This window comes from Sinohyriopsis cumingii, chromosome 8 (genome assembly GCF_028554795.1).
Source record: "Sinohyriopsis cumingii isolate HCF-2022 chromosome 8, ASM2855479v2, whole genome shotgun sequence".
In the NCBI taxonomy this organism is placed as follows: Eukaryota; Metazoa; Mollusca; class Bivalvia; order Unionida; family Unionidae; genus Sinohyriopsis; species Sinohyriopsis cumingii.
This window is the reverse complement of record NC_142968.1, coordinates 39,460,627-39,474,238: the sequence shown is the minus strand read 5'-3', so window position 1 is coordinate 39,474,238 and position 13,612 is coordinate 39,460,627. Positions and strand designations below refer to the sequence as shown.

Genomic DNA, 13,612 nt, shown 5'->3' with positions numbered 1-13,612 from the left:
TGACAAAGTGTTAATTCATTGGCTATGTTTTCAAATGGTTGACATGTGAGTTTTTTTTTATACATTGTTGCAATAAGTGTATGTACATAGTATATCATTATTAATAGAGCTTTAGGTGATAGTTATAGTATTTTGCAGGATTTTTTGTTCTTTTGGATTTAAAATGCATGGATAAAATAAAATGTGCTCTCAGTAGGATTTAAATATTTTGATCAGATTGAATAAGTATTAAATCTGAATGCCATATTCTAGTACTTTTTATTATTTTTTCTTTCATTTTCATTATTACTAGTGTTTGAATACCGTATGCTTTTTCTCTTTTCTCTGTATCCTTACTTGTCTCACATCAATTTAAGGCAGTGAGTGGAAATTAGCTGCCAGATACCATATCCATATGTTTGCATTTGAATAATATAAAATGATTTATACTTCTTTTTTTTCAAAGATTAAAATAACCACATGTACTAGCTAGCATTTTATTACCAGATAACAGTATTGACATTGATTTACCAAATACTAGTAGCTTTTTTATATCTGGGAATGAAACCCAGTTTTAAAAAATGGGGAGATTGGAGTGGCTCATCTTCAAACATGGCTGATTTTCATTGAGACTTTAAATTCTTGGCTCGGAGCAATAATGAAAACAATGAAAATTGGTCACCCATGAAAATTTCTGATACTATAGTATCTTGACATTGAGATAAGTTTAATCATTTTCCATCCATGACATCAGGTTCAAAATAAATGACCATAAGAAAGAAATTTGTGCTGCTCTAACAGTATCATGTGAATGTGTTAGATCAGACGTGTAAGAAAATTCATTTGTTACCAAATTTGCAATGTTGGAGTTCCTTAAGATTATCCAAGACCCTTTCAGTACTCTGCAGATTTAAAGAAACAGTCTTATTTTGGATTACTGGACATTCTTTTTAGCCAATAGAGCAACAATTTTGTTTAGGGACTCTTGTTTAAATTATAATATAAAATGGTGGACAGTAAAGAAGGCAGGGTGCATCTCCTTGCCATTTCTTACAAGCTACAAAACTCTTCCATTTCATTCAGATTTGTATGACAAAATACACCCTTAGATTTTGAAGAGTTACAGAGAAATAACTAATTTTTTCTGGATTTTAAGAGGGCATTTACTTTCTACCATGCTGAAATAAATGAAAATATACAGTCAATTTATACTGAAATCGTGCATGGAAGTAGGGCAAGAAATTGTACATGTACAAACAATTTATCATTTGTTGCTTAATTATTTACAGTACTATATCAATTGTTTGTAATTTGTAGGTGATGGTGAACCAGACTAATGCCTCGACAGCTGCCACCCAAGCTGCTCAGCAAACCATTCTGACCCAGCAGCTTCCTTTTGGAGCCTCTCAGCCATTTATCATACAGAATCCATTTGGCCAAGCTGTTGTAAGTGTGATTAATAGAAATCATTGAGCTACACAAATTTCACCTGAAGATCAGATAATTTAAAAGTAATGAATGCAGGAACATTAAACTAGATTTGGTTTATATATAATATTTACAGTCAAGATTGCTGATAACATTTTAAAGCAGGCTGGGCTTTTTATAATGTTAAAACTAAGAAACATAGCCATATTCATTGTTTATTTTTCAAAATGTTTATGTCCATGTTAGTGATGCAGAAACTGTAGCAACCATTTATGCTGGTTTGATGACTGAGAAAATTTTACTTTTGAACTCGCATGTAATAGCAATTACATTTTCAAACAGTTTACATTGGTATAAAGTACATATTAAACAAAACTAATAAAACCTTTGAGTTTTACTATACACTTAAAGTGTCAACAACTACATGTACTATCTAGTGAATAAAAAAAATCACTTTTATTTGAAAACATTTCTGCTTAATAGCCTAATGACTTATAAATTAGTAATTTCTTTATTTTGGATGTAAAGAAATTGTCAGTAGTTATTTTGTTTATTAACCTGAGATTTTTTGTTAATGTGTATTTCATTTGCTTCTAAAGAATATGTTTTCTCACTTTGAGCTAGTAAATACTGTTTAATATCCATACCTGTATCTGGAACTTGACCATTTCAGAAAATTACAAAACAAAACATTTCATTTCATGCTTTAATTGCATTGAACCAACAACCCATGATTAAAAATTATCAATTATCAATGAGGTGTGATTATCATGTCTTTTGTTATTTAACTCTTTACCTTCTGCAAGTACTAATTGCTCTCCAACAAAGCCTGCTAAGCAGCCTGCCTTTTAGTAGCTGTCTGTAGGCTGAACCCCTAGAGTATCATAATGGCTGCCTGAATGAGAGCTACTTGAGTTAGTGGACATTCTGTCTACATTTTCTATTTCAATCTCGTCCCATGCAAACAATGTAATTTAGTGAGAATTTTTTTTGGTTAGACACTCTAAGTGTATTGTGGAATTTGCATTATTATGCCTTCATTTCTGCAACCAAATGACTACTTCGGATCAAGCTTCTCCTTTGTTTTTCTGTTCATGTCAGCTACTGGAATATTTCTTTGGGAATAAATTTTAAAAGAAATTTATCTCCCTTGCATTTGTATTGAATTGAAATGTTGGCCCTGAATTGGCTGTAAACTTGTCCAATGTACTAAGCCCACATGTTCCGATGAGACAAGATTGTCGCATGTTTTATCCTCAGATTCAGATAAATCTGAAATATCAGGTGTCGAAACAGGACTTTTAATAATGCCTGATCCTTCATCTTGAATCTGATTGTTAAAGTCTATATAATTTGCAGTGTCATCACTTTCAAATCCTTCCAAACTTAAGTCGGAATCATCTGAATACTTGAATGTTGCCATTTTCTTTCACTTTCACAACTGACCTTGTTTTCATTGGGAATTCCCACTTATAGGCTGTAAAACTACTAGTAGAACACTTTCATCATTTTATATAAGGACTAATTTCATTGGCTAAATATTGTTAAAAAGACCAGATGTTTGCTATTTCATCCAATGCAAAGCTTTAATATGAAATGTTTATGTACATCTCTGGGGTTTCCCAACCCTTGGCCGGAAATGCGTGTATGAGACAACAAAGGCAAAGAGAAAATAATTTTAGCAGCTTGTTTATGCATCTCAGGGAATATATGTCTATTTTTAACATCACATGTAGGCATTAGCAGAAGGTAAAGAGTTAAATGATCACCATTTCTGGCTTCATCTTATCAGGTGATAAAAACATAATTTTGAATTAATTTTCCTGAAGGACCACACAAGTCAAATAGCATAATCAGATAAACATCGTAACAAAGAAACATTATGACAAAACCTTTTGGAGTTTTAATGAGGAATTTGACTGGGAAACATTGAGAAAGCAAAAATATTTATTCCAAAACATAATAACCCGTGTTTATCCAAGAATGTTGTAACAATCTTTATTTTAAATAATTTGATGATGTGTAATTCAGTACTGTTAAAACTTGTAAATTTTATTTTGATAATGTTAATATTTAAAACTGTTTCATAATTGTAAATATATATGGACAATCATAGATTGACCTATGCTACACTTATATAAATTACCCATTAAATCATTGATTGACCTATGTTATGCTCATAATTTCAGAGAAAATAAATCGTATTCCTATCGATTTCATGATATTGATGAAAGGTCATTCAAATTTGCTATGCCGGCTACTTAACAGGTACCATATGCCAACACCAAATTGTGTCAGTGAATTCCAACTTTTCGATAGGCAGTGGACTCTAATCCTACACCCCAACATCAGTGTCCAAATATCAAAAATGGGGTGGCAGCGGTCAGAGGAAATTCAGACTATGCTATACCATCCATTTAATGATAGAATGAACTATGCTATACTTGTATCACATAACCATTAATAATCGAATGAACAATGCTACACTTGTATCACATAACCGTTAATAATAGAATAAATTATGCTACACTTGTATCACATATCCATTAATAATAGAATGAACAATGCTACACTTCCATACCACCCATTTTATGATACATTTTATGAACTATGCTACGCTTGCATCACATATCCATTAATAATAGAATGAACAATGCTACACTTCCATAACACCCATTTTATGATAGAATGAACTATGCTATACTTGTATCACATAACCATTAATAATAGAATTAACTATGCCACACTTGCATAACATACCCATTTAATGATAGAATGACATGTACTACACTTGTATAACATACATTTCTGGATAGAATGACATGTTTTACACAAATGTAACATACCCATTTAATGAAAAGATGACTTGTACTATGTACTAGTGGTTTACTATTCTTGAGGTATAATAAATGCTTGTGGTGCAAATGGACAGAAGTTGAACCAGTCACCCAGTAATCTTGTCCAGACAGTCTTCAAACATGTTGAACTCGCCTGTTACATTGGCTTTGATTGCACCCAAGGTCAGATTTCATTGCTGATAATGTGTGTGTATTTTTAACATAGCTTTAGAAAATTTTTCAGTATATCGCTATGATGTCAGTGTGGCAGTTTATAGTGATGTCTAGCAATGGGGCATCATGCCACAGACATGTAGCATGACAATACCAGCCAGCCACATTATCCTGACACCAGGCTGACCAGTCCTAACACTAAACTCTTAATGCTGAGCACCTAGTGAGGCACCATTTATATAAATCTTTGATATAACTTGGCCAGGGATCGAACCTGCGACCTCCCGCATTCGAGACAGATGCTGTAACCACTAGGCTACTGGAGTGGTGATTGCTGATAATAGCATAAGGTATAGGGTATCACGATACTATTGACCAATCAGAATGGGTCACATTTGCTGACTCGGTGAATAATCAAAAATTATACTAAACAATATGCTTTACTGTTTATATTATTACTGATAAACATTCATCCTATTGTGAGGTGACTTTTGTAAGCATATGGAAGTATTTGCAAGGTGCTTAGTCAACACCAAATCAAGAGAGACTGATCACAAATATGATTGAGAGAAGAGACTAAGAAAGTACCAAAAATGCTGGGAAAACAAACACAAATGGCTGAAGTATGATCCATTAGAAGCAGTGGATTTTGGGGGAAATACAAAAGTGCACACTTTTGGTGAAATACAGTTATTATTGTTTTGGGTTGATGTTAAAGAACAACAGTGAATTAGAAACTGAACTGGCTTCTGTATGACCTCTCTGGAACAGTGAAATTAAAGCAGGATCAATAAAAAGTTTATTTTTATGATCCTGTTGGTTATTGGAAAAGAATCCATGATATTGGGTCCTTCTCAACATATTACAATACGTGAAAGGTGCAGAGATTGTAGTAATTTGGGGTGTAGGGTTAGCCTCATGTCTTATTAATATCACACACCATAGACAACATTTTAGTTGTTGCAGTTTGGCTAATCTCTGAATTGTTCTTCAAAATTTAGAGTAATACATTAATTCACATCAGTCTCCAGTATTCTGCTGATGTGTGAAACAATACTACATACAATACATACACCACTCCCTTGATAACTCGCACCCTGATAATTTGCAAACCCACTTATAATGTGGGGTCAGGCGTGGATCCCATTTTCTGAAACAAGAAAATACAAACAATGTTCCCTATTTCTTAAAACTTGAAGAAAATTGTCATCATAATTGGTAACTGAAACATTGATATATCGCTTGTTTTATAGTTGAAAACAGTAGATAGGACCATGTTTGTGGACCTGGTTGTGTGCAAGTTATCAAGGGAGAGGTGTACTTTGTGCATTTTTATTATACAGGTATAATGTCCTGGGACCTTGCAATTGTCATATGCCAACTATTTTTTATAGTCAAGCATAATTGGTCATTGTCATTTGCAGGTGAGCAATTAACCAATGCAAACATTATACACAACTCCCTCTATAACTCGCGCCCTGATAACTCGTTTACAAAATCTCCACTAATTACAGCTGGGTATTAAAGCTCACACTTTACAGATTTTCAGATAAAACTACTGTATCTACATTGCTCGTCAGGTAAATATCCCATAATTGCAAAATTAAATAAGTCCAGCATTCTCAAACCCACTGATGATTTGGTTGATCTTTCATTCATTTGAATTGACTTGGTAATTGAGGTTGCAGTGTTCTTTAATACAATGAACTGAACATCACCAGAAACATCGTTTCTTGTGGTGGCCTCCATAACCTGTTTAGCATATCAATTATGGAAGTCTGAATTTAAATCTTCATAATCTTTATTTATGGTCATGTCTGGTGATTGAAGTTGGTCTGCATATGAAGCTGGCACAAAAAGAGTTATTTCTATCTTACACAGTGTAAATGATTGATTTTATAGGTGTTTTATTTGTGCACGTAGATGTGGTAGTATTATTTTAAGCATTCAGGTGATCACAGTTTGCATCAGCATATAATTATTCATTAGCATGTTTTATTTTGTGTATATGTAGAGGTTAAACCACAAAATTAAATAACTGCTAATATGCAATCTTTAAGATGCAAATCCACAAATTTAAGGAACAACCTGTCATATAAAGAGTACAAATTATCAGTTGTTAGCACACAAAATCAATAGCTGTTAGAACAGATGTGATCTTTTAGACATAAAATTATGATATATGTACATTACAGATTCCTGTTTCCAGTGGCCTGCCAACCATTCAGATATCAGCAGCTGAGCTTCAACAGCTTCAACAGCAACTACAGCTACAGTTTCAGCAGCAACAATTACAACAGCTTCAACAGCAACATACTGTGACTCAGGTTCAGCAGGCTGTGTCACAGACCCTGACCCCAACCATTCAGACTGCCCAAATCCCAACTCTACAGGGCATGCAGCAAGTTATCTTCCTGAGTCCGTCACAGCTCACAGCTGGGTTACAGCCACAGTTTTTGATCCAAAACACAGCTAATATGGTAAGTTGTACTACCAGTAGAACTTTTCACTAGAATTTAAGGACAAATTGTGAATAATATGATCTTTGCTTGCTTGTGTAGCAGTCTAGTTATATGAGGTGCCTTATTAGTCAGCCTAGCTGATACGGGCCTTTATAGTCAATAGCAAAAGTCATAAAGGTCACATGTGTGCATGTACTCATCCTAAATATAAATCATTGTTTTAAAATTTAATACTAATTTTGTTTAATCAAAGCCTATTCAGTCCTGATTATTCAGTGCTCAGCACCTTAACTGCCGTCAGGAAACTTGAAGCCAAAAACTATCAGTCACTATGGACTTGTACAGTGGTGACTGGGTACTAAACTAGGTTAAGAAAAGCATTTGTTGAGTCTAATAGTCACAGTTTAGGGTAGTGTGAATTTGTTTATTAACCAGCGTAGTTTTCATTGTGACATCACAGCAAGCAACTAATTTGTACCAACTCTTTCGTCTATTATTTAATGAAATAAAATAGATATGGTTGCTAATTACAGAAGTGATCAATCACACTGCCATTATCAGACCTGCCAACCCTCAAAATTTTGGTGTGAATTTCATGGATTCACACCACATGCAGAAAAATTACAAATTACAAATTTCTCAATCGGCTTAATTCAGGAATAAAATAAATTTTATTCTATTAAGTCTAGTCAAAATAGCAGCAGTTGTCACTAACAACCATAACAGTCCTGTATTGCTAGTTGTGATATTAGTAGAACTAGATCCAATTGTTACAGTAGCAAGCATTGTAATATATATAATATATATTTAGAACAGAAGTTTTACAAACAGGGGCCCAACTGACCTTTTAAAAAAATGGCACGTGTGCATACTTGTAGTAGCTGTAACTTTTTTAAAAACAAACAGTACATGAAGACAGCTTTTTCGAGTGCTGGAATTTGTTAGATATTGAAAGATTAGCATGTATTGTAATTTGCTTGATTCCACAGTATTCTGCGCATTTCCCAGCACCACTAATCATTCACTGTTCGACATTTCATTTTATGGATTAATACCATTTATTAATTAAGCTACACTGCAGTTAAAATGTTTTCACCTAAAGATAAAAGATTTTTTTTGTATTCCACAAAAAAGTGAAGTATAGATTTGAGTATGCCACAATTTGGCCTAGTATTCAGCCATCAATCATCAATGTACATTATGCTTTTCACACAGTAGTGTGTCTCAGATTTTACAGTTGGGAGTGTGCACAAGGGCTGGTATTGCTGCTTACAATTTACCTCTCATACATGTACCATGTAGTAATATTATTGTATAGTACATGTATGACAGATAAATTGTAAGCAGTGTTACAAGCCCCTGTGGGCATGTTGCATAATGATGTGAAGAAGCACACTGCAAAAGCACCTCCAGCAGATTTCAGTTTTGGAATACTTTAAACCACCTGCTCAAGTCCTTCATGCTACCAATGCTGAAGCATTGTTTGTGGGCTTTCTTGTTGAACATAACCTGCCTTTCTCAGTTGGAGATCAGCAACAGTGACTAACAGTGAAAGATTATTTCCTATTGTCAGGAAAAATAAGGCAAACTTTAGTGCCTTCTTAGGTGCTGAAAATTTGCAACAATTTTAGTCACTAATATTAACCAGGAGCAAGAAGCCTGAACTCTTTTGAAAACAAATTTACCATAGACCAGTTGAGGAAGTTCAAGTCTGCCAAATCATCTTATCATGACAAATAGTGTGAACTTTGTGTATATTAGTAAATTTGGCTGCAGATAAATTTGCACATGTAATCAGTGTAAATAAGGTTTTATTTTTATTTTGTGATTTTCATATAATGTCAATATATAATTTTTCACTAATTGTATTCAAAATTCACTAATTTTTATCCCACTTTTCACTAATTGCAAGTCTGGAGAGTTGGCAGCTCTGCATTAGTTCTTGTTGTTTGTTCTTTTCTTCTGCTTTTTCTTTCAGTCATTTATAATCCAATGTACTGTTTGGATACCTGTAGAACTATAACCACAATTAATTCATGGTGCATAATGCCACTGATAATAAGGATAATGGGTTCCCATTGTTAAACAATTCCTTTAAATATAATAATCCATACAGACACTGATATATTATTGGATGACATAATATAACAGTGTTTCCCATTACGCACATTTGTGCATCAGGGTTGCACGCTGGAGAAAATCAATGGACACATTTTGTTGCCGTGCATTTATTTGATGCAAAGGATTCAAAGGGTGTCATTGTGTATACTTCAAGCATGGGCATTGACTGGTTTTCGCTTTGTTTACTCTCTGTGTTGCGCTCCTATTTGTATAGTGGAGTGCAACGCAGGGAACATACAAAATAAGGAACCAGACTAGCATAGGCAATGTTATGACAGAATAGCTTCCCCTAATCTCGCAAGCTCTCACGCGATTTCCATTGAGCTCAGCAAGATGTCATCTTGATTAACCTCAATGCTTGTTGCACTAGAAAGTGATCTCCAGATTAAGACGTCTTGCCCTAAGAATCATTAGCGAAGAAAGTGAAAGAAGCTGAACTCAAAAGAGTAACTGTGGATCTGACTTTAATGAAAAATGGAGAAAATAATTCCCTTGACTGGAATACAGCACATCCATTAGGATTAATACCGTTGTGACTTCTGATCTCGTGATTGCGAAGACTGTAAAAGTGAATAATCCTTTCATTTTTTTAAAATCTGCCCTCGTTCGCCACAAGATATCCGGAGAACACATTATATCCCAAGACATTCTTTCACAACAAAGAGATCATAAACATGCAGAGACAAATGCATTTATTTAGATTACACAGTCAAGGGGTCATTGCCGATTTTGTTGGTTTTTAACTTTGCTGCAATAACAGAAAGATCTTAAAGTTCAAGTGTAACTTATTAGAAATTAGAAACATGATAAATCATTAGCCTCCTTGAATTTTGGATAAATTTGTTCTGGGACAAAGTACAATGAAACCAGTGATAGTACACATTTTATGACAGGCAGTAAATTAACTACCATTTGGTTAAAAAGATTTATTACGCTTTTTGTATTGGCTTGTATGTAATGTGTTGGTCTATAATATTGTTTCAAAAAGATTATAAGGAGACTAATAAAATTATGACTTTAAAAGAAAAATGAACTAATAAAATTATTCTTTGAATGGACAATGCATTTGTTTGTTAATTGTGCATGTTGGTTTATTTGCATGTTTAGAGGGAGGGAGAGTATGTTGTGCAAGTTGCAATATCCTATTTCAAGCTGAAAAAGTATGAGTCAGATGAAAATTTGTCAGAACATTTTTTTTTACTCCCACATGTTTTATGTGAGCCCTAGTTATGACACCAAGGGGTTTTTGTTACCCTTATTTTTACACCCCTGGGGGATACACTGATATAAATAATCATGGTTAAATAGAGGTAATACTATTTTCATTGTCTTTAATTGAGGTCCTGACTTTCCTACCTGCTTTATGTGGACTTCTGTGTCATGATGTCTACACTGACAACCAAACAGATTTTTCTTATCTGAATCAAGTTAGTAAAAAATAGAAACAATGATAAATAATTATCCAATACATTTTGATAACAAACCAACCATGGAAAAGTTACTTCTTTAAGTATATATAGGATAACTACCAGTATTAAAATTTAAGTTTATACCCTGGAAAAATGTCATGGTGAAATCTTCTATTATCAGTAATAATTTTGATGGATAAGTTTATCACGTGTTATGCAATAAGTGAGGAGGCAAAGCCTAGTTAGTGGAGGGATTGTCCCTTGCCAAAGTCATTTCCAAAGAGGCTTTTTATCTGTTCATAGAAATGACCTCAAAGCAATAGCTCTGAAGATACATCACAAAAAGAAAACTGCTCTTAATGTAGAGTCTGATAATTATGAACTTAGGAGTGCTGTACCCTGTGAATGGTCACCATAAGCATTATCAGAATTCAGGAATCTATTTGAATATTTAGCAGTCAATCTGAGTGAAGGCATACATATGCTCATACATAAAAAAATGAAAAACAAATTCATACTTACTAATAACATATCAGTTGGAGCTTGAGCACTGGCTTTGAAGTTAAAGAATCTTCAAGATTAAAATCTGGGTCAGTTATAGAACTGAAAATTTAGGAGGAAGTTGTTCTAATTGGGTAATTTCTTTAATATAAAATGGATTCAGTGAAGATATAGAAGTTGGACTTGAAAATATAATGCATGAGTTTCTTATATTTAGTGCTGATTTTTCAGTGCAATCATTTTAGAAATTAGCATTATTCCTGATTCTAGATATTTGATCTCCATACTGGGAATATTTCATCAGAAATGAAAAGAAAGAATTTATCAAAGATTTAAAGGTAGGGATTGAAAATATAATTAACTGTTTTCACATAGTTTGATGATTTTTCAGTGCTTCTGTTTAAAAACATGAAATCACACTTCCTAAATTAGACCCTATATCTTGAGGAATTTATATGAAATATTGGGCACTTTTTCATAACTATTGACTTAAAGGGTTACATTTATTTTAGTTATTGAAAATTCAGATATTTATTGCTGACTGAATGAAGCCAATTTAGTCTGTTAAATTACTGATGAAGACACAGACATTTACTTGAAAATGAAACATTAGCTAAGAAAAGAAATAGTTTTAAGCAGTGTCCAAAAATTTAAAGACATTTTAATATTCGTATGACAGATGTATGGTTTCTGAAAGCAAATGACTTTTGAAAACATGCCGAAAATACAGTATGTTAATGTTATCCTTTCATCTATCTGTTCCATATTTCATTTTGATGCAATGACTCAAGTTCTCCACTATGTACCATTACCAAGATTTGTACATGACTTGTACTTTGTAAAAACCTGATTCATTTTGGGGTTTAAAAAAATAACAAGTCAAGATCACTAACTGAATAAAGTCCCACAATGTAACATTAACTCTGTATCATGGATTTAGTTTATACTTTGTGGATGTTTTGAACATGACCTATGGAAGCAGCCTTCAATCAAAAGTTAGGGTCACTGACTGAAAGAAGAAATATGGTTTTTGCACACCACTAGTTCCACATCAGGTGTGTGGACAAAATGGTATGGATAGCACGTGGGATAAGGTAGAAGACTATTGGGATTTATTTTTTGAAAGGTCAAAGTGCAATGTCACTGGTTGAAAAATAAAAAATGTTTTCTTAGAAGTTCTGGTTTTTTACCATGTAACATAGAGACAAAAGGTCTCTGGACAGTGTCACTAAGAATTGAAGAAAAAGAAAATGTTTTTACATAAGAACTTTAGTTCTAATGATATTTATATTCATAGTGTGTGTTAGTGGCTATGATTATTATTGTAAAGGTCATTTAATGTATTTAAAAAGCATTAGATAGCTAATTTTGTCTGCTATGGGTTTGTACTGTAAGGTACGGTAATGTTTTGGGGTAAGCATATTTATGTGATCATTCAATCATGTGGTGAATTTGATGTGATTCGAGTTCAGGTCCTTGGTTTTTTCCTTTGGAAAAGTTGGAATGATTTGGAAATGAACTTTTGACATTCATCCAGGTTCATAAATTGTGTTTTAGATTTTTAGATAAGGTAGTGATTAACAGAATTAATTGTTAATATCTTAAACATGGGTATTTATAGAATCAGCCTTAGTTGTGTTCAATCACAATTTGAGAGGATTTATTTATTTCAATTATTCATTGGAATTACAAGGTGCTCATAAACTTTAGGACTAAGTAACTATTTTGGAATTACAGTCAATTTCTTTAAAGACCTTTGGGATTATATTTGATACATGAAGACTGTTAGTATGTCAGCGTTATTCCTGGCAATTGGCACATCAGCACAATAGATAGGGACTTCATTCGAAACACATAACTGGAACTCATTTTGAATACTGTATAATTTTGGACTGGTGATATATATTTTGGGACTGTTTGAGTTTTAAATCATACTGATGTAAGTTATACTTAATTTTTAACTTTGTGTTCTAGGGAAATAAATTAAGTTTTAAATTTTACAAAACTTTTTGTTTTGTCTGTTACTTGGTTTAAGACCATAGAGTTGTAACACTAAACACAAATTCCTTCACCAGAGTTTATGGAGAGCTTGGGCATCTGAAGGCCAGAGGTTACTGATATTATAAGTCTAATAAGAAAATAATCCTTTTTGCAGATTAAATTTATTTCAAAAATGCATACCTTGACCAAAGGTCCAGTAGGTCAGTATTTTGCTGAGTCATTCATGCTCTACTAGATCTGGTGTGGGCATACAATATTGCCTTTCAGTGTATTCATATTCACAAAATGCACAGCAACGATCAAGAAGTAAACATTACCCAATCTTTTTATGTTGTAATGTTTTTCTTTCTCCATGATACTTTGGTATTGAAACATGTAGTTGCATGGTATAAACGGCAGGTAGACCAGTTTAATTGAATGCAGATTTAGTGATTTTCTTATAATAGCAAAATTGGGGGGGGGGGGCAGTCAATACAAAATTTCCAAATGTTTTGGGGTAAGTTTATTATTAGACAAAGATAGCTTTAGTAAATGTTTGCCAAAATTATGAAGGGGGTAAGCTTATTATCAGTTATGGACTTGTTATTAGATAGCTGCTTTAAAATTGTTTAAGTTATCCAGTGGTGAATGGTTCTGTATTTATTCTTGGTTAATGTGACTGCATGATTAGAAATCAGTTGAAGTACATTTTTAAAGCAAT

General features: G+C 33.2%; 1 protein-coding gene across 1 annotated transcript in view; it reads left to right on the top strand.

Annotated features, from left to right (window-relative positions):
* The window catches only part of LOC149793322 (uncharacterized), a 54,227-nt gene that overhangs the window by 21,252 nt on the left and 19,363 nt on the right, over positions 1-13,612 (top strand). Inside the window, exons 3-4 of the mRNA XM_089968981.1 lie at positions 1,297-1,425; positions 6,614-6,898. Of these exons, the coding sequence (XP_089825107.1) occupies positions 1,297-1,425; positions 6,614-6,898 (414 nt within the window). The remainder of the gene's footprint in view (positions 1-1,296; positions 1,426-6,613; positions 6,899-13,612) is intronic.